Raw genomic sequence first — 22487 nt, 5'->3', positions numbered from 1 at the left:
AAAATTTGTTTTCAAAAAGTTAAATTTCATGTTTTAGTAATAGTAATGTAAAGCTTCTTTATTATTTGTGTGCAGAATGTCAACAATCGAAGATAATTGCAAAAAGCCTGTGTAACCTTTTTATGAAAAAAAATAAATAATTAAGTTTGAATTTAAATTTTTTATTTGTTTATGATCAACCATGTTCACATACAGTATTTCAATAAAAAAGTATTCAAATAAAACAATTATAGTAGCTGAAAATCAAGAATTAATAGGTCGGGTCATATTGACCCGGGAACAGTACAAGTGTATAGCAAATGCGAACAGAACAGCAGGGCTAAATATTGATTTTTCAAACTTCTGAATTTTTTTTACCAATAAAATAAAAAAAACTGGACAGGTTTGATATCACCATAATCATACTAATGAGGAGGGTCTTATTACGAGGTCACTGTTATCCCAAAATCTATAACATAAAAGTAAATGAATTTCATTTTTGAAGCATTATAATATAGGATAGCAGTTTTAGTTTTTTACGCGCAGTCCTTCTTTTACGACGACTAAAAAATACTGAGAGTGTGTCCTTACCTGTGGGACTGATGAGATATGGACATCTTATTGTATTTCTTCTTCTAGAGTTTTTATTTTTCTTCAATGAAAAATTTGCATTATTCCAGACATTTACATGTCACTGTCTACTTCAGGCCTGAAACACACTTCCGTTAAAAACACGCACGTGCCACGAGACATGTATTTACCCTGCGTGTTTTGCGTGTGGTAAGTACGTGTCTCGGGTACGTGCGGTCCATGTGTGTTTTACGTGTGCTATCCACGATAGCACACGTAGAACCGGTAATTTGCATACTCACGTGGTCCGCGCTGATGTCCGTGGTGCTGATCTTCGGTCTCCAGCCCTGCCGTCTCCCCGCTGCTGCCGGCCGCAGTGAAGTGAATATTAAATGAGCATAATGAGCGGCGGTCGGCAACAAGTGACAGCAGCGGCAGAGACAGGAGGGCTGGAGAAGGTGAGTAAATATTTTGGTTTTTTTTCACTGACACGGGTGTTTTCTCCGGCGCGTGTCACACGGGACCGCATCCACACTACATCCGTTTGGTATGGGTGCGAGCTGTGTGACACCCATGCTGCCAGAGAAAACGTGGACATGTCAGCATGTAGAAAAACGCACAAATGTACAAATGCACACGGACACACATCCGTGCGGTTTTACGTGTATGTGCCTGCTACCATAGAGTAGCATTGGTGTACGTGTATCTGTGCCGCCGTTACGTGCAAAAACAGACCAAACACGTACTGGCGGCACAGATGTGTGTCGGATGCCTCACAAAGTGTGCGTGTCACAAGACATAATAAAATATTTTGAACACATGTAATATTGGCTCTTTTCTACATATCTTCATGCCACACCAATGGCCTGTTACAGGCGCCTTCTTTTTGTACGGTTTAATACCTAACATTACGTCTCTTTTCTAGGGATGATCGAATACTTCGATTATCCAGCTTCGCGAACATTTTCCTAATACCACACACCAGGAAGTATCAGCTTATTGTGAGGCTCAGAGAAGAGGGTGAAATCTGCAAGATTTCAGGATAAACATTTTTAGGCCCCCTTCACATGTCCGTGTCTCCGGTACATGTTTGGTCCATTTCCTCACATGCCATAGACACGGGCACACCTAGACCAATTAAAATCAATGGGTAAGCGCTCAGGTCTGTGTTTTGCCATGGACCGCTTGTTCCCTCCACACGTAGACTTGTCCCTTTTTCTCTGGCATCATGGGTGTACATGCACCGCATGGATGGGATCCGCGTGACACGCACCAGAGAAAACACACGTGCCTGTGAAATAAAAAGAATTTCTATACTCATCTTCTCCAGCCCTGCTGTCTTTGCCACTGCTGTCACTTGTTTCTGACCCCTGCTTATTATGCTCATGAATTTTCACTCCACTGCGGGCTGGAAGTAGCAGCAGCGGGGAGTTGGCAGGGCGGGGGACTGCAGATCAGCACCATGGACAGCAACACCAGGGACAGGTAAGCAGAAAGTTCCCGTTCTCCGTGTGTTATCACGGATAGCACACGGAGAACACACGAATGCCATAAACATGGCACACGGAGGGCAATATGTACCTTTGACGCATCCGTGAAAAACGTGCGTGATTTTCACAAACGTGTGAAAGAGGCCTTAGTGATAAACACAATATTAGGAATTTAGTAGAGATGAACAAATATGTTCAAGTGATTTGAAATTTACCAAAAATTTAATATAACCATTATAATAAAATTATTTACTACAACTACTATACTAAAACGATTTACCAAAAATGTGTATTTTTTCTAATTTTCTTCCGAACAGATTAAACAAACTAACGGCTAAAGGTCTCCATTTCTCTGAACTGTATCAGATCATCAGAAGATGAATGTGACTTGTCGTCTGTAAACTCTACATAATATGAAGCGTCAGCCCAAAGTGAGGATCAAGGAAGAAGGGAAAACTTCAAGATTTAAGGATTGGTTCTTTTTTAGTATTATACAAAGAGATAGGATTTTAGAAAGGCTTTTTATGATGACACAATTTGCTTTGTATCTGAGTTTTATCCTCAGTTATCAGAACATTTCTATAAAGTCATACAGACGCGACACATTGCTTAGAGAAGATTTATTGAAGGCTTCAGATAATCACATCCTAATTGAAATCTTTAGATATTAGGATTTGTTTTGATTTATTCTCAGCAGTTTATTGGCTTAGACTTTTCCAGCTGGACCAATGGTCTGCAAATTATAATTAGTGTAATACGATTGCCGGCATTATAGTCGTACGGGTGGTGAAAATCCCCAAATATTCTGCTTTACCTACATCTGACCATTTTGAAATGAGCTCCAGCTCCTGAATTGCAAAGCCAAGAAAGAATTTGGAAGACGTAATACATTGTCTCGTTCTATCACATTTATAATTAAGAAGATGAGAGGAAGATGATGAAAAAGCATGATTATTTATCCATTAATTCATTAATGACGACCATCCCGGAGATTTCATTATATTTCTATTATCCCATTCAAGTCGTCAAAGTTTAATTTGCAAGAAGCATTAATACAATCTCGAAAGGAGAATGTCATCCTTGTCCAATCTGTAACTACAAAAACAACAAACATTACAAGAAAAGTTTTATCTACATAAAAAACACTAATTGTTGCCTACAATACATTGATACACTAATGGTATTACATGCACATGAGATGTATACACATATTAATAGGATCCATTCTAGTTATGATTGTATATAAAGTAGGTTTATCTCTATTTTGTTTGCATTAGGATATAAAATGTCCACAGTCTTTATGAGATATAATTTTACTCACTTGTAATTATTACTTCCGCTCTATACACAAATTATCTATTTATGTTTTCGTGCCTTCCCCTTCTTTGGATGACACAACGCATAAAGATCCATAAGTAATATTTCCAATGGTTCTAATTCTTTAACTGTAAAAATAAAATTGTATTAATTAAATATTATGAATAATTATAACAATTTGTGATCAAGAATATTTGCTAATGTTGCTCTAATACATTGGGATTCTCTGCTTATTGCCATAAGATGGAACTTTCCAGTCTAAATACTTGGTTCCAACTGGTTATAATGTAGTAATTGTTTTGAGACAAACACAAAATCAGCATAATTTTTCTTTTTTTTATACCAGAGTCAACAAATGTAACTAAATCAATAATATTTTATAAATTTGATTAGTTTTTCGAATTAAAAAAATTCCCAATTCCTGACACTAAACACAGATCTGGTGAATAGAGCGGGATTGAGACTTGGTTAATTGAATGGTTGAAAAATGTTTCTTTTACAAAAGTACTAGTGCACAGTAGATGTAATTCTGTTATGACTACAAGTCCCAGCGAGTCCACAAGTCTTGTGAATTGAATATACAGCCTCATATGTGCCTGGGAAGCTGTTGTTTTGGGACACAACCAGCCATCAAGCTAGAAATGATTACTATATTATATTGTAAATTAACACTTTCACCCATGGCCAATTTTCCATTTTTCGTTTTTTTTTGCTTCCCCTTTTCCGAGACCCGTATGTTTGTTTTTTTCTATCAACCTTGCAATTTAAAGGCTTGTTTTTTGCAGGACAAGTTGTTCTTTTAAATAAAACCATATGTTTTATCATATAGTGTACTTGAAAAATGCAAAAAGATTTGAAGTGCGGAAAAATTGCAAAAAAAGTGCGATTTCATGATTGTTTTTGGGATATTTTATTCACCATCTTTACTTTATGGTAAAACTGATCTCTCAGTATGATTTCTTAGGTCCATACAAGTTCATAGATACTAAACATGAATAGTTTTAGTTTTATCTAAAGTGTTAAAAAAATTAAGAAATTTGTCCAAAAAAGTGGTGCACTTCTTGCACCATTTTCTGCAACCCATAACGTTCTAATTTTTTTGGAACTATGGCTCTTTAATGGCTTATTTTTTGCGTCTTAAGATGACATGTATTATGGTACAATTTTTTCGCATATGCTACGTTTTGATCGCCTGTTATTGCATTTTGCGCAAAATTTGCGGTGGCTAAAAATTGTAATTTTGCTCTTTGGACTGTTTTTGCCGTTACTGATCAGATGAATTGATATCACAGTATATTTTGATAGATCAGGCATTTTCGAACATAGTAATACCAAATGTGTATATATTTTTTATTTTTTAACCCTTTTTATTTTCAATGAGCCGAATGGGGGGTTAGTTGAACTTTTAGGTTTTACTATTTTTTAAAATTTTTTAAAACTTTTTTTTTACTTTCTTTTATTTTACTAGTCCCCTTAGAGGGCTATAAGGATTTGCAGTCTAATCGCTCATTCATTTCTGTTTATCCCAGCTACACAGCTGTGATCACCAGAAATACTCACGTCTTCTCATAATCAGCACTCGGCTGGCTGAAACAAGTAGTGAGTCATGATAGCTACAGGAGTCATCACATGACCCTGTGCTACCATGACAACCATCGGTTTACAGTGATTATGTCACAGCACCGTGAGGCACACATGTCAGCTGTTCAAATCAGCTGACATGTGCGCAGATCACCGGCAGCTGCCTGAAGCAGCCGCCGGTGATTACAACTATTTAGGTTAAGACGTACCGTTAAAACCCGTGATTGTTAAGGGGTTAACATAAAGATTGGAGTTTGCACATCAGTTAATTATTCCTCTTGGATGATCACAATTGTGACACTTACATGCATATGTACCATTGTTGCACATGTCACTATTGCAGCAAGTGTCAATACTTTTAAGCATAATAGTTCCAGAGACGTCTGAATTGTTTCTTCCACAGTAAGTAGCAATTTTACATCCTTTAAGCAGGAACTTTTTTACTTCTCCACCTATTAAAACAATAAAAAAACATAATAAAAACAGAAATGTGGTGGTAATACTGTGTTCTTGCTGAAAGGAAGAATCGATTTATACTCACGAAAGAACATCCACTCGGAAGTGGTCATGCATCCATCTGTAGGACAGTCAATCACAGTCTCTTTACAGTTGGGTGAGCTGCCTTCACAATACTTACATTTAACGGAAAATACTGGAGAATAAAGGGGATAAACCATTCATTTTATATGGTTGCAATCAAAATAAAAATTTAGCGAAAACGTGAATATTTTAGTTGTCATTAAAATCACATTTTTCATTATCAAAAGAAAATGTGACCCAGATATAAACCCCTTCACACTACCGACATTTTCCGAGTTTGCACTTTTATTTTTTCCTTCCCTTTCTTCCAAGAGGAAAACCTTTTTTTCCCTTCAATATAGCTGTATGAGGGCTTGTTTATTTGACGGCATAAGTTTTACATTTGGAAGACACCATTCATTTTACTGTACAGTGTGCTTGAACATGGGAAAACTATTACAATTGCAAAAAAAAGTGCAATTCCACATTTGTTTTGTTTTTGTTCATTTTTATTTACCATGTTCACTTTATGGTAAAAGTGACTCAGCAGGATGATTATCCAGGTCCATACGAGTATGTAGATACATAACAGGGATAGTTTTTTTATTTAGTTAGTGGAAAAGTATCATAAGATTGTATAAAAAATTGCACATTTGTCGCCATTTTAAGGTACCTGGTACTTTCTAATTTTTCGGGATCTGGGACTGTGATGGAATATTTTTTGTGCCTTGAGCTGAAATTTTTACTGATGCCAGTTTGGGGTAGAAACAATGCTTTTATCTTCTATTATTTCATTTTATTAATCAGAAATGACAGGCTGGTCTATCTTAATACTTTTTGTGGGTCATGGTGTGTAAGACCCAGGATGAAAGTAGAATTACACCCATGTGGACCCCAAGGCACAATCCACCAATTTAGAAACGTAAAAAGGAGGACTGAAGGTGGAGTTTTTTGTGCAATATAGAATTGTTTATTTTTAGGGAGAATCGAATACCCTATTATTCGCTTTGACGGATTTACAATGAATACCTCACCACTATTCGAGTAATTGCGAATATTCGACTCCCAATGTAAGTCTATGGGAAACCAGAATAATTTTACGTCGGACTTGTCGGTGACCTGTGGTGACTGAGGAAAAGGCTGAAATGGATTGGAAAAGGCTGAAACAGTATGGGCACAGCCTGTAGAAGGTACCTGACTGCATTTCTGGTGTCTTTGAATAACGCATTCAGAGCAGCACGCGGCGTTTGCGTAGTCGCCAGAACAGCTCTCAAACCAAAGTAAAAGAATGGAAATTACTAAGAAACATTTTCTAGTGCTCAATAACTGTAATATAACATCAAATCAAGCCCCAACCTTCAAAAAAACCCCACTTTAGCATATGTTCACACATTTTGTTTTTTATATCTTTCCTTCTTTTTCGATTAGAAAGGCCTGTAACTTTTACATTGTATTGCTGACTGTCTCACACCTCCTTTTTTGGGATAAATTTGACAGCACTTTAAAAGGTCAGCTACAATGTTCCCGTTGGGATGTTGACCTTGCCCTCCTCCTCCTCCACCAGCACACCGGCTCCAGTGGCCCTCAAATCAAATGTAGGAAGGGCTACTGGCTGTCCTCAAATCTCAGACATCTTAGGGCTCTCAGGTGGGCCCTGTAACATACATTGGGAAGGGATGGCAGTAATTTGTAGTTTTCTGCGTCCCCTATATCATTAGCGTGAAAGTTGGAATACATACCCCATAAGACTTTACAGTGCTATTGCCAATATGGCCATTTGGGTGTTGGCCTTGCCCTCTTCCTCCTCCTCCTCCTCCTCCACCAACACCACCGGCTCCAGTGAACCTCTATTCAAATTCTATTCTAATGATTATTATTATTATTATTATTTATTATTATAGCGCCATTTATTCCATGGCGCTTTACAAGTGAAAGAGGGTATACGTACAACAATCATTAACAGTACAAGACAGACTGGTATAGGAGGAGAGAGGACCCTGCCCGCGAGGGCTCACAGTCTACAGGGAATGGGTGATGGTACAATAGGTGAGGACAGAGCTGGTTGCGCAGTGGTCTACTGGGCTGAGGGCTATTGTAGGTTGTAGGCTTGTTGGAAGAGGTGGGTCTTGAGGTTCCTCTTGAAGCTTTCCACGGTAGTGGAGAGTCTGATGTGCTGAGGTAGAGCGTTCCAGAGTATGGGGGATGCACGGGAGAAATCTTGTACACGATTGTGGGAAGAGGAAATAAGAGAGGAGCAGAGAAGGAGATCTTGTGAGGATCTAAGGTTGCGTGCAGGTAGGTACTGGGAGACTAGGTCACAGATGTAGGGAGGAGACAGGTTGTGCATGGCTTTGTATGTCATGGTTAATGTTTTGAACTGGAGTCGTTAGGCGATGGGAAGCCAGTGAAGGGATTGGCAGAGTGGCGAGGCTGGGGAGTAGCGAGGGGAGAGGTGGATTAAGCGGGCTGCAGAGTTTAGGATAGATTGGAGGGGTGCAAGAGTGTTGGAAGGGAGGCCAGAGAGCAGGAGGTTGCAGTAGTCGAGGCGGGAGATGATGAGGGCATGCACTAATGTTTTTGAAGATTCTTGGTTAAGGAAAGCACGGATCCGGGAGATATTTTTGAGTTGTAATCGGCAAGAGTTGAAGAGGGCTTGGATGTGTGGCTTGAAGGATAGAGCAGAGTCGAGGGTTACTCCAAGGCAACGAGCTTGTGAGACTGGGGTGAGTGAGCAACCATCAAGTTTGATGGAAAGGCTTGTTGGAGGAGGTGAGTGAGGAGGAGGAAAGACAATAAACTCTGTTTTGTCCATGTTAAGTTTTAGGAATCGTGCAGAGAAGAAGGATGAAATAGCAGACAGACATTGTGGTATTTTGGTTAGTAGAGAGGTAATGTCAGGTCCAGAGAGGTAGATCTGTGTGTCATCGGCATAGAGATGATACTGGAAGCCGTGGGACTCTATGAGCTGTCCCAAGCCGAAGGTATAGATGGAGAACAGCAGGGGTCCAAGAACGGAGCCTTGAGGGACACCGACAGATAGGGGGCGAGCTGAGGAAGTGGTGTGAGAATGGGAGACGCTGAAAGTTCGGTCGGTTAGGTATGAGGAGATCCAAGATAGGGCCAAGTCGTCTGTGATGCCCAGAGATGAGAGAATCTGTAGTAGGAGGGAATGGTCTACTGTGTCGAAGGCAGAGGACAGGTCCAGATTCAGATATGTATGTTTTATGGACAATTGAACACCATGCTGGGACATCGAAGCTGATGTAGTTGATGATGATTGCATCTGACCAAAAGCTGGTTGGGAGCAGGCGACATCGTCATGTGATAATTGCTTAACTTTTTTACCAGGGCTCTGCTACCTCATCTGAAAACAGCACAGTCCTGTAATGATAATCTACTGCAGATTTACAGTGATTTAATCAACTACACTAAGAAGCCCAGTAAGTGAAACACCTTTAGAATCAGGATCTCTTCCTCTACTCTGCTCTCAGATTAAGTGGTAAAAACCTGGTGACAGATTCCCTTTAATGTAACCGCATTAGCCAGAACAGTGCAAAATCTTCAAAAAATGCTATTTTAAAAGCATTAACCTGCTGACTACTTTGGAGGAACAATGCAGTAAAATTGCAGACTCTCCTCATTGTACTATGTGTATATACTGTGAAGTGTCTACATTAGTCTTACCTGACCCGACAAGAGCAGAGATCATGCAAAGTAAAGCCACCAGGTTCTTCATCATGAATGATTGGGCGTCTTCTCGGATTGTCTTCTGCTCGTCCTGCTGTCTGCACACAGGGATCATATAATACACTTTTGAAAAGTTAAAAAAAAAACTATTGACTCATAGGATGGATAGGTTGTATATTATTTGGGCACCAAGGCACAGCACAACGTCCAAGTGTCCCTGGCAGAAAATTCCCCTCTCGGCAAAACTCAATGTTCCAGCACAAATCAACAATGATGTGATGATCTATATTACAAGGAGTGGAGAATATCTGTCAAAATGATTTTCCCAAGAAGAGGAGAACACCGCGCCTTGTTTGCTTTTAATATATTTGTAATTAAATTAAAATATCCTGAGGAAATGTATTTGGGTGGATTTATTTTCGTTGTGTAACAAGCTACCAATTGTCCTTTTTCAGAGCAGTGAATTTCAAACCCCGGACATTATTACTTTCTTGATGTAATCGGCCACTTCTCGGGATACTGTGATCAATCAGGGTGGTCTGAACGTTGTACCAGAGCCTCTAGTGCCTTATTAATTGTCTTCAATCTCTGAGACGTCATTGGTCGATGATTGGGAAGAAAGTTATTGGCAGCAGATTTTCATAGAATCATAGAATGGTAGAGTTGGAAGGGACCATAAGGGCCATCAGGTCCAACCTCCTGCGAGGGCAGGTTTTCCTAAATGATCCCACCTATATATTTATCCAGTTTCAGCTTGAAGATTTCAATTGAGGAAGAGCACACCACCTTCCATCGTAGCCTGTTCCACTCTCTGACTGCCCTTATTACCTCCCGTTCTCGCCTATTCCACTCCCTGACTTTCCTCACTGTCAGAAAGTTTTTCCTAATGTCTAATCTGAATCTCCTTCCTTTCAGTTTCATCCCGTTGCTTCTTGTACTTCCTTGTGTTAATGACAATAGGGTGGTTCCCTTTGCATTTTGACTACCTTTCAGATAATTGTAGACCGCTATTAAGTCTCCACTCAGCCTTCTCTTTTTCAAACTAAACATCCCTAGTTCTTTTAGTCGATCTTCATATGACATGGTTTGCAGACCTTCTACCATCTTGGTTGCCCTCCTCTGGACTTGATCCAATATATCAATGTCTTTCTTGAAATGTGGCCCCCAGAACTGTACACAATATTCCAGGTGGGGTCTGACCAGGGCTTAGTATAGGAGAATAATTACCTCTTTTGATCTAGATTTAATGCTTGTCTTGATACATCCCAGAATTTTTTTGTCCTTTTTATCTGCAGCTCTGCATTGTTGACACATGTTGAATCTGGAATCCACTATTAAGCCCAAGTCCTTTTCCCTGGTGCTATCACCAAGTTCTTTACCTCCCATACTATAAATGCTTTTAACATTTCTTTTACTCAGATGTAGAACTTTGCATTTATCCCTGTTAAAAACCATTCTGTTCTCATCCCATTGTTCGAGTGTGTCTAGATCACAGGTGTATTCTGCGGCAGAACATTTCTTAGACAACCATTAATATCCTCATTGATAGTAGACAAGGCGTGTAATGCATAGATCTCTGCACTTACAACTTGACTTCAAAACTAAATATATCAAGATATTTCAAAAATGTTGTTTCCATTTTATATAATTTCCATATCGTTACCACATCTTTTCTATAGAAGCCTAGTGATCATTTTCACCTTACTGTGTTTCAACACTTCTTTAAGTTGAAAATTGACCAAAAAAGTGAAACCATTAGAGGTCTTTGAAAATAGCGACACCATCAATTAAATATTTTTTTTGCAAAATTCTGAATTTTTTTTATCACTAAAATAAAAAATAAACTGGATATACAGTATTTGATATTATCATAGTCACACCAATGAGGAAGGTCTTATTACGAGGTCATTTTTATCACAAAATGTTCACCATAAAAATAAATGAATTTAATTCCTGAATAGAGAGGAGCGAACCGGTCGCGGTTCGGCTCGAGTTCGGTTCGCCGAACGGAGGTCCCGTTCGAGTTCGGTTCGTCGAACGTTCGACGAACCGAACTCGAACTGCATAGGAAACTATGGCAGGCAATCACAAACACATAAAAACACCTAGAAAACACCCTCAAAGGTGTCCAAAAGGTGATAAACAACTCACAACACAACACAAACACATGGGAAAGTGACAAGGACAAATTCTCATGTGAAAACAAAACAGCGTTACGAGGAAAAAGAGGACGAGACACAGATATAGGCATGGCATGCCCTTCTAAAATCATGTAAAACACCGCAAGGTGACTCCAAGCGGAGTCTCCCTTTTTTCCAAAAATTGGGCCCCACACACACCCACCCATTCAGTGGCAGCAGTTGTGCCCCAGTTGCACACTTCACAGCTAGATTTGCATCAAGCACATTCAAAAATACGCTATTCTTAACCGTCCCCAGGATGACACCGGGGTAGGCAGCAAAGTCTTTGCTGAACCATGACTTGTTCATCTTGGCTTCTTTTAAAAACAATGTAAGCAAGGGTTACTCCAAGCGGAGTCTCCCTTTTTTCCAAAAATTGGGCCCCACACACACCCACCCATTCAGTGGCAGCACTTGTGCCCCAGTTGTACACTTCACAGCTAGATTTGCATCAAGCACATTCAAAAATACGCTATTCCTAACCGTCCCCAGGATGACACCGGGGTAGGCAGCAAAGTCTTTGCTGATCCCAGCTCTGTTCATCTTGACTTCTTTTAAAAACAATATAAGCAAGGGTTACTCCAAGCGGAGTCTCCCTTTTTTCCAAAAATTGGGCCCCACACACACCCACCCATTCAGTGGCAGCAGTTGTGCCCCAGTTGTACACTTCACAGCTAGATTTGCATCAAGCACATTCAAAAATACGCAATTCTTAACCGTCCCCAGGATGACACCGGGGTAGGCAGCAAAGTCTTTGCTGATCCCAGCTCTGTTCATCTTGGCTTCTTTTAAAAACAATGCAAGCAAGGGTTACTCCAAGCGGAGTCTCCCTTTTTTCCAAAAATTGGGCCCCACACACACCCACCCATTCAGTATTATTCGCTTTGACGGGTATACAATGAATACCTCACCACTATTCGAGTAATTGCGAATATTCGACTCCCAATGTAAGTCTATGGGAAACCAGAATAATTTTACGTCGGACTTGTCGGTGACCTGTGGTGACTGAGGAAAAGGCTGAAATGGATTGGAAAAGGCTGAAACAGTATGGGCACAGCCTGTAGAAGGTACCTGACTGCATTTCTGGTGTCTTTGAATAACGCATTAAGAGCAGCACGCGGCGTTTGCGTAGTCGCCAGAACAGCTCTCAAACCAAAGTAAAAGAATGGAAATTACTAAGAAACATTTTCTAGTGCTCAATAACTGTAATATAACATCAAATCAAGCCCCAACCTTCAAAAAAACCCCACTTTAGCATATGTTCACACATTTTGTTTTTTATATCTTTCCTTCTTTTTCGATTAGAAAGGCCTGTAACTTTTACATTGTATTGCTGGCTGTCTCACACCTCCTTTTTTGGGATAAATTTGACAGCACTTTAAAAGGTCAGCTACAATGTTCCCGTTGGGATGTTGACCTTGCCCTCCTCCTCCTCCACCAGCACACCGGCTCCAGTGGCCCTCAAATCAAATGTAGGAAGGGCTACTGGCTGTCCTCAAATCTCAGACATCTTAGGGCTCTCAGGTGGGCCCTGTAACATACATTGGGAAGGGATGGCAGTAATTTGTAGTTTTCTGCGTCCCCTATATCATTAGCGTGAAAGTTGGAATACATACCCCATAAGACTTTACAGTGCTATTGCCAATATGGCCATTTGGGTGTTGGCCTTGCCCTCTTCCTCCTCCTCCTCCTCCTCCACCAACACCACCGGCTCCAGTGAACCTCTATTCAAATTCTATTCTAATGATTCAGATATGTATGTTTTATGGACAATTGAACACCATGCTGGGACATCGAAGCTGATGTAGTTGATGATGATTGCATCTGACCAAAAGCTGGTTGGGAGCAGGCGACATCGTCATGTGATAATTGCTTAACTTTTTTACCAGGGCTCTGCTACCTCATCTGAAAACAGCACAGTCCTGTAATGATAATCTACTGCAGATTTACAGTGATTTAATCAACTACACTAAGAAGCCCAGTAAGTGAAACACCTTTAGAATCAGGATCTCTTCCTCTACTCTGCTCTCAGATTAAGTGGTAAAAACCTGGTGACAGATTCCCTTTAATGTAACCGCATTAGCCAGAACAGTGCAAAATCTTCAAAAAATGCTATTTTAAAAGCATTAACCTGCTGACTACTTTGGAGGAACAATGCAGTAAAATTGCAGACTCTCCTCATTGTACTATGTGTATATACTGTGAAGTGTCTACATTAGTCTTACCTGACCCGACAAGAGCAGAGATCATGCAAAGTAAAGCCACCAGGTTCTTCATCATGAATGATTGGGCGTCTTCTCGGATTGTCTTCTGCTCGTCCTGCTGTCTGCACACAGGGATCATATAATACACTTTTGAAAAGTTAAAAAAAAAACTATTGACTCATAGGATGGATAGGTTGTATATTATTTGGGCACCAAGGCACAGCACAACGTCCAAGTGTCCCTGGCAGAAAATTCCCCTCTCGGCAAAACTCAATGTTCCAGCACACATCAACAATGAAGTGATGATCTATATTACAAGGAGTGGAGAATATCTGTCAAAATGATTTTCCCAAGAAGAGGAGAACACAGCGCCTTGTTTGCTTTTAATATATTTGTAATTAAATTAAAATATCCTGAGGAAATGTATTTGGGTGGATTTATTTTCGTTGTGTAACAAGCTACCAATTGTCCTTTTTCAGAGCAGTGAATTTCAAACCCCGGACATTATTACTTTCTTGATGTAATCGGCCACTTCTCGGGATACTGTGATCAATCAGGGTGGTCTGAACGTTGTACCAGAGCCTCTAGTGCCTTATTAATTGTCTTCAATCTCTGAGACGTCATTGGTCGATGATTGGGAAGAAAGTTATTGGCAGCAGATTTTCATAGAATCATAGAATGGTAGAGTTGGAAGGGACCATAAGGGCCATCAGGTCCAACCTCCTGCGAGGGCAGGTTTTCCTAAATGATCCCACCTATATATTTATCCAGTTTCAGCTTGAAGATTTCAATTGAGGAAGAGCACACCACCTTCCATCGTAGCCTGTTCCACTCTCTGACTGCCCTTATTACCTCCCGTTCTCGCCTATTCCACTCCCTGACTTTCCTCACTGTCAGAAAGTTTTTCCTAATGTCTAATCTGAATCTCCTTCCTTTCAGTTTCATCCCATTGCTTCTTGTACTTCCTTGTGTTAATGACAATAGGGTGGTTCCCTTTGCATTTTGACTACCTTTCAGATAATTGTAGACCGCTATTAAGTCTCAACTCAGCCTTCTCTTTTTCAAACTAAACATCCCTAGTTCTTTTAGTCGATCTTCATATGACATGGTTTGCAGACCTTCTACCATCTTGGTTGCCCTCCTCTGGACTTGATCCAATATATCAATGTCTTTCTTGAAATGTGGCCCCCAGAACTGTACACAATATTCCAGGTGGGGTCTGACCAGGGCTTAGTATAGGAGAATAATTACCTCTTTTGATCTAGATTTAATGCTTGTCTTGATACATCCCAGAATTTTGTTGTCCTTTTTATCTGCAGCTCTGCATTGTTGACTCATGTTGAATCTGGGATCCACTATTAAGCCCAAGACCTTTTCCCTGGTGCTATCACCAAGTTCTTTACCTCCCATACTATAAATGCTTTTAACATTTCTTTTACTCAGATGTAGAACTTTGCATTTATCCCTGTTAAAAACCATTCTGTTCTCATCCCATTGTTCGAGTGTGTCTAGATCACAGGTGTATTCTGCGGCAGAACATTTCTTAGACAACCATTAACCCCTTCACGACCGCGGGCAGTAAAATTACGTCCTATTTTAACGTGACTTAACGACCAGGGACGTAATTTTACTGCCTAAACTTCATTTGATTGCCGTGGCCATAGCAACGGCTTTCAAATGATGTCCCCTGCTGTTTTTTACAGCAGGGGACCTTTGCTTGACCCCAGGGGGGGCGGCATCGCCACCCCCTATCGACGATCGATGTGATTGGCTGTTCAAATCTGAACCGCCAACCACATCGATCGCACTAATTTCGGCAAAAATAATGCCCGAATTAGTGCGATCCTGTGAGATCCAGCTATGAGATGCCGCAGCTGCTGCAGCATATCATAGGTGGACCTCAAACATGCCGCCCCCAGCCCCTGCAGCACTGATTGGAGCGATCGTGCTATGACGCGCAATCGCTCCAATCAGTGTGCAGTGGGGCGGTCTGATCTGCCGGTGGCCGCCCTCCCCAGGCCTGTGCTGGCCTGCGAGCCCTCCCCCAACATGTCTGCAGCGTGCAGTGGCTGGTACTTGTGGTACCACGCCACCGCTGCTGCTGCCGCCGCAGCTGAGGTCACGGCTGCTGCTGCACGTGAGTACTGTGCTCACTTTGCAGCCCGTGCGCGCTCCCGTGGTGCCCCTGCGCGCTCCCGTGGTGCCCCTGCGCGCTGCCGTGATAGCCCCTGCCGTGCCCCCCCCCGCGATCTGCTCCCCCCAACCCCCCTCCCCCCCCCCGACATCCCGATCTGCTCCCCCCGCGATCTGACTGCCTCCCCCATTATCTCTATTCTGCTTCTGCAGCTCCCTCTCCGGTCTCCCCCTCTGCTCTCCCCCTCCCCCTCTGCTCTCCCCCCCTCTGCTCTCAACCCCCCCCTCTGCTCTCACCACCCCCTCTCCCCCTCTGCTCTCCCCCGACGTCCTCTTACCTGTCTTCACCAGCCTGATCACATCTGCGTCCATCTCTGGGTCCTTCCTGGGCATTCTGCTGATCTGCCTGCTGCTCCTGTAAAGCTGTCCATTTCTCTGCCATCTGTTCCTCTGCAGCTCTTCTGGTCAGTGATCCTCCTGCTAGTCCTCTGGGTACTGTGAGTATAACTTTTTTTTTTTTCCGTATCCCCTGTCCATTTTTACACCTCATCCGTCCGTGCGTCCCGCCAAGCGCTGATCAGGAATGCAGATAACGGATCGGCATCCCTGCTCAATTTTTGGCGTGACTTTTTTTTCCGTATCCCCGACGCTTTTTGTATCGCATCCGTCCGTGCGTCCCGCCAAGCGCTGATCAGGGATGCAGATAACGGATCGGCATCCCTGCTCAATTTTTGGCGTGACTTTTTTTTCCGTATCCCCGACGCTTTTTGTATCGCATCCGTCCGTGCGTCCCGCCAAGCGCTGATCAGGGATGCACATAACGGATCGGCATCCATGGTCAATTTTTGGCGTGACTTTTTTCCGTATTCACGACGCTTTTTGTATCACATCCGTCCGTGCGTCCCGCCGAGCGCTGATTAGGGATGCAGATAACGGATCGGCATCCCTGCTCAATTTTTGGCGTGACTTTTTTCCGTATTTGCGACGCTTTTTGTATCGCATCCGTCCGTGCATCCCGCCAAGCGCTGATCAGGGATGCACATAACGTATCTGCATCCATGGTCAATTTTTGGCGTGACTTTTTTTTTTACGTATCCCCGACGCTTTTTTTATCGCATCCGACCGTGCGTCCTGCAGCGGCCGATCAGTGCACTGCGTCTGTGCGTTTGAAAAGTCAAATAGCGCTCCTTCTCTTCTGAGCCCCGCCATGCGCTCAAACAATTACTTTCCACCACATATGAGGTATCTGCGTACTCAGGAGAAATTGCACAATACGTTTTATGGTGCATTTTTTCCTGTTACCCTTGTGAAAAAAAAAGCTACCTAGTTGAAGCAACCGTTTTGTGGTAAAAAAAAATTTTTTTCTTTTCACGGCTCAACGCTATAAACTTTTGTGAAGCCCCCAGGTGTTCAAAGTGCTCACCAAACATCTAGAAAAATTATTTGAGGGCTCTAGTTTCCAAAATGGTGTCACTTGTGGGGGAGCTCCACTGTTTAGGCACCATAGGGGGTCTCCAAACGTGACATGGCGTCCGCTAATGATTCCAACCAATTTTGCTGTCAAATGGCGCTCCTTCTCTTCTGAGCCCCGCCATGCGCCCAAACAATTACTTTCCACCACATATGAGGTATCTGCGTACTCAGGAGAAAATGCACAATACATTTTATGGTGCATTTTTTCCTGATAGCCTTGTGAAAAAAAAGCTACCTAGTTGAAGCAACCGTTTTGTGGTAAAAAAAAAATTTTTTCTTTTCACGGCTCAACGCTATAAACTTCTGTGAAGCCCCCAGGTGTTCAAAGTGCTCACCAAACATCTAGAACAATTATTTGAGGGCTCTAGTTTCCAAAATTGGGTCACTTGTGGGGGAGCTCCATTGTTTAGGCACCTCAGGGGGTCTTCAAACCCGACATGGCGTCCGCTAACAGGTGCAGCTAATTTTGCACTCAAAAATTCAAATGGCGCTCCTTGCCTTCCGAGCACTGCTGTGTGTCCGAACATTTGATTTCCACCACATATGAGGTATCTGCGTACTCAGGAGAAAATGCACAATACATTTTATGGTGCATTTTTTCCTGTTACCCTTGTGAAAAAAAAAGCTACCTAGTTGAAGCAACCGTTTTGTGGTAAAAAAAATTTTTTTTTCCTTTCACGGCTCAACGCTATAAACGTCTGTGAAGCCCCCAGGTGTTCAAAGTGCTCACCAAACATCTAGAAAAATTATTTGAGGGCTCTAGTTTCCAAAATGGGGTCACTTGTGGGGGAGCTCCATTGGTTAGGCTCCTCAGGCGGTCTTCAAACCCGACATGGCGTCCGCTAATGAGTGCAGCTAATTTTGCGTTCAAAAATTCAAATGGCGCTCCTTCCCTTCCGAGCTCTGCCGTGCGCCCAAACAATTGATTTTTACCACATATGGGGTATCAGCGTACTCAGGAGAACATGCACAATAAATTGTATTGTGTACTTTCTCTTTTCTCCCTTGTAAAATTTAAAATTTTATGGCTAAAGTAACATTTTTGTGTTAAAAAGTAAAATTTTCATTTTTTCCTTCCACATTGCTTTGGTTCCTGTGAAGCACCTAAAGGGTAAAAAAACTTATTGGATGTGGTTTTGAGCAGTGTGAGGGGTGTAGTTTTTAGAATGGGTCACTTTTGGGTATTTTCTGTCACCTAGGCCTCTCAAAGTCACCTCAAATGTAATGTGGTCCCTAAAAAAAATTATTTTGTAAATTTTGTTGGAAAAATGAGAAATTGCTGATGAACTTTGACCCCTTCTAACTTCCTAACGGAAAAAAAATTTGTTTTGAAAATTGCGCTGATGTAAAGTACACAAGTGGGAAATGTTATTTAGTAACTATTTTGTGTGACATATCTCTCAGATTTATGGGCATAAATTTTCAAAGTTTGAAAATTGTGAAATTTTCAAACTTTTCGCCAAATTTCCTAAATTTTCACAAATAAACGCAAAAAATATCGGCCTAAATTTACCACTGACATGAAGTACAATATGTCACGAAAAAACAGTCTCAGAATCGCCAGGATCCGTTGAAGCGTTCCAGAGTTATAACCTGTCAAAGTGACACTGGTCAGAATTGCAAAAAATGGCCCGGTCATTAGGGTGTTTTAGTGGCCGGGGGTGAAGGGGTTAATATCCTCATTGATAGTAGACAAGGCGTGTAATGCATAGATCTCTGCACTTACAACTTGACTTCAAAACTAAATATATCAAGATATTTCAAAAATGTTGTTTCCATTTTATATAATTTCCATATCGTTACCACATCTTTTCTATAGAAGCCTAGTGATCATTTTCACCTTACTGTGTTTCAACACTTCTTTAAGTTGAAAATTGACCAAAAAAGTGAAACCATTAGAGGTCTTTGAAAATAGCGACACCATCAAGTAAATATTTTTTTTGCAAAATTCTGAATTTTTTTTATCACTAAAATAAAAAATAAACTGGATATACAGTATTTGATATTATCATAGTCACACCAATGAGGAAGGTCTTATTACGAGGTCATTTTTATCACAAAATGTTCACCAAAAAAATAAATGAATTTAATTCCTGAATAGAGAGGAGCGAACCGGTCGCGGTTCGGCTCGAGTTCGGTTCGCCGAACGGAGGTCCCGTTCGAGTTCGGTTCGTCGAACGTTCGACGAACCGAACTCGAACTGCATAGGAAACTATGGCAGGCAATCACAAACACATAAAAACACCTAGAAAACACCCTCAAAGGTGTCCAAAAGGTGACAAACAACTCACAACACAACACAAACACATGGGAAAGTGACAAGGACAAATTCTCATGTGAAAACAAAACAGCGTTACGAGGAAAAAGAGGACGAGACACAGATATAGGCATGGCATGCCCTTCTAAAATCATGTAAAACACCGCAAGGTGACTCCAAGCGGAGTCTCCCTTTTTTCCAAAAATTGGGCCCCACACACACCCACCCATTCAGTGGCAGCAGTTGTGCCCCAGTTGTACACTTCACAGCTAGATTTGCATCAAGCACATTCAAAAATACGCTATTCTTAACCGTCCCCAGGATGACACCGGGGTAGGCAGCAAAGTCTTTGCTGAACCATGACTTGTTCATCTTGGCTTCTTTTAAAAACAATGTAAGCAAGGGTTACTCCAAGCGGAGTCTCCCTTTTTTCCAAAAATTGGGCCCCACACACACCCACCCATTCAGTGGCAGCACTTGTGCCCCAGTTGTACACTTCACAGCTAGATTTGCATCAAGCACATTCAAAAATACGCTATTCTTAACCGTCCCCAGGATGACAACGGGGTAGGCAGCAAAGTCTTTGCTGAACCATGACTTGTTCATCTTGGCTTCTTTTAAAAACAATGTAAGCAATGGTTACTCCAAGCGGAGTCTCCCTTTTTTCCAAAAATTGGGCCCCACACACACCCACCCATTCAGTGGCAGCAGTTGTTCCCCAGTTGTACACTTCACAGCTAGATTTGCATCAAGCACATTCAAAAATACGCTATTCCTAACCGTCCCCAGGATGACACCGGGGTAGGCAGCAAAGTCTTTGCTGATCCCAGCTCTGTTCATCTTGACTTCTTTTAAAAACAATATAAGCAAGGGTTACTCCAAGCGGAGTCTCCCTTTTTTCCAAAAATTGGGCCCCACACACACCCACCCATTCAGTGGCAGCAGTTGTGCCCCAGTTGTACACTTCACAGCTAGATTTGCATCAAGCACATTCAAAAATACGCAATTCTTAACCGTCCCCAGGATGACACCGGGGTAGGCAGCAAAGTCTTTGCTGATCCCAGGTCTGTTCATCTTGGCTTCTTTTAAAAACAATGCAAGCAAGGGTTACTCCAAGCGGAGTCTCCCTTTTTTCCAAAAATTGGGCCCCACACACACCCACCCATTCAGTGGCAGCAGTTGTGCCCGAGTTGCAAACAGGATGTTTTGATTTGCATCAAGCACATTCCAAATCCACAAGCATTTACTCTCCCCAAGATGACACAGGGGTAGTAAATTCCTTGTGGATCCATGACTTGTTCATTTTGATGAACGTTAGTCTGTCCACATTGTCACTGGACAGACGCGTGCGCTTATCTGTCAGCGCACACCCAGCAGCACTGAAGACACGTTCAGAGACAACGCTGGCAGCTGAACACGACAAAATCTCCAAGGCGTAACTGGAGAGCTCTGGCCATTTTTCTAGATTTGAAGCCCAAAATGAGCAAGGCTCCATTTGCAAAGTCATGGCATCGATGTTCATTTGGAGATACTCCTGTATCATCCTCTCCAGCCGTTGACTATGTGTCAGACTTGTTGTCTCTGGTGGCCTTGCAAAGGAGGGTCTAAAAAAATTATGAAAAGATTCCATAAAATTGCTGTTACCAGCACCAGATACAGTCCTACTGGTACGGGTAGACTGTTGAAGATGACGAGACCGTCCCATGTTTGTCAAGTTACAACTGGGAGAATCACTCCCTGCACCTGCACGGTTGTTTGGTGGAAAAGCCGAGCTAAGATCAAGTAACAGCTTCTGCTGATACTCCTGCATACGTGCGTCCCTTTCTATGGCTGGAATTATGTCACAAAATTTGGACTTGTACCGGGGATCTAATAGTGTGGCAAGCCAGTAGTCATCATCACTTCTAATTTTGACAATACGAGGGTCATGTTGGTCATGTGCCCTTGTTGATCCCTGTCCCCCATGGTCCCATGCCTGCTGCGTTGGTGATGATGAATGTCTGGACCTTGGTGATGTTGTTGTCCCTTGCGCATATGAATCCTCCTGTAGTTCCTCCCCTTCCTGTTGTCCCACCCCCTGACTCCGAATAGTGTTTAGCGTGTGCTCCAGCATGTAAATGACTGGAATTATCATGCTAATAATGGCATTGTCAGCGCTAAACATATTCGTCGCCGTGTCGAAACTGTGCAGAAGGGTGCATAGGTCCTTGATCTGAGACCACTCCATCAGGGTGATCTGTCCCACCTCTGCATCTTGTTGGCCCAGGCTATACGTCATGACGTATTGCACCAGGGCTCGGCGGTGCTGCCACAGTCGCTGTAACATGTGGAGAGTCGAATTCCAGCGTGTCGGCACATCGCATTTCAGGCGATGAAGCGGCAGGCCGAAAGACTTCTGGAGAGATGCAAGTCGCTCAGCTGCGGCGGTTGAACAGCGGAAGTGAGCAGACAGTTTTCGTGCCCTGGTCAGAAGGCCATCTAGGCCGGGATAGTGTGTTAAGAATTGCTGGACAACAAGGTTCAACACGTGAGCCATACAAGGCACGTGTGTCACCTTGCCCAAGCGAAGGGCCGCACCCAGGTTTGCAGCATTGTCGCACACGGCCTTACCAGGCTGCAGGTTGAGTGGAGACAACCATTTATTAAACTCGGACCGCTGAGCTGACCACAACTCCTCAGCTGTGTGACTCCTATTCCCAAGACATGTCAAGCTAAAGACCGCCTGATGCCGTTGCGCTCTGCTGGCAGCATAGTAATGAGGGGTGCGTGATTCCTTCTGCGCAGTGAGAACGCTGGTGGCCTGACCAGGCAGGCTTGGGGCGGAGGTGGAGGACCCAGATGAGGTGGAGGAGTCAGAATCAGTGGCGGAACTTGGACAGACAGAGGATTGACACACAAGTCGTGGGGACGGCAAGACTTGTGCAGCAGACCCTTCACCATCTATCACCATAGTTACCCAGTGCCCAGTCAGCGACATGTAACGTCCCTGTCCATGCTTACTGGTCCAAGTATCGGTGGTGAAATGCACCTGTTCACACACAGAGTTTCTCAAGGAAGCGGTGATGTTGTGTGCGACATGCTGGTGTAGCGCGGGCAC

General features: G+C 42.5%; 1 protein-coding gene across 1 annotated transcript; it reads right to left on the bottom strand.

Moving 5' to 3' along the window:
* Positions 1–2270: 2270 nt before the first annotated feature.
* LOC142256727 (uncharacterized) lies at positions 2271–15006 on the bottom strand. Its single transcript, XM_075328581.1, has 7 exons — positions 14779–15006; positions 13549–13649; positions 9141–9241; positions 5479–5589; positions 5243–5389; positions 3361–3484; positions 2271–3134 (listed from the first exon to the last, which is right to left on the bottom strand). Exons 1-6 carry the CDS (start codon positions 15004–15006, stop codon positions 3396–3398), a joined length of 777 nt encoding a protein of 258 aa, XP_075184696.1. The 3' UTR covers positions 2271–3134; positions 3361–3395.
* Between the last annotated feature and the right edge of the window lie 7481 nt (positions 15007–22487).

This window comes from Anomaloglossus baeobatrachus, chromosome 11 (genome assembly GCF_048569485.1).
Source record: "Anomaloglossus baeobatrachus isolate aAnoBae1 chromosome 11, aAnoBae1.hap1, whole genome shotgun sequence".
NCBI classification, from domain to species: domain Eukaryota; kingdom Metazoa; phylum Chordata; class Amphibia; order Anura; family Aromobatidae; genus Anomaloglossus; species Anomaloglossus baeobatrachus.
The sequence above is the reverse complement of the archived record's forward strand: the minus strand, read 5'-3'. Positions and strand labels throughout refer to the sequence as shown.

Excerpts from the sequence above, each read along its gene's own strand:
- LOC142256727 (XM_075328581.1), bottom strand. The coding sequence starts at position 15,006 with ATGGTTTTTAACAGGGATAAATGCAAAGTTCTACATCTGAGTAAAAGA. Across the intron at positions 5,590-9,140 it reads CTCTGCTCTTGTCGGGTCAG|TATTTTCCGTTAAATGTAAG; the intron begins GTAAGACTAATG and ends TTTATTCTCCAG. Across the intron at positions 5,390-5,478 it reads TTCCGAGTGGATGTTCTTTC|GTGGAGAAGTAAAAAAGTTC; the intron begins GTGAGTATAAAT and ends TTGTTTTAATAG.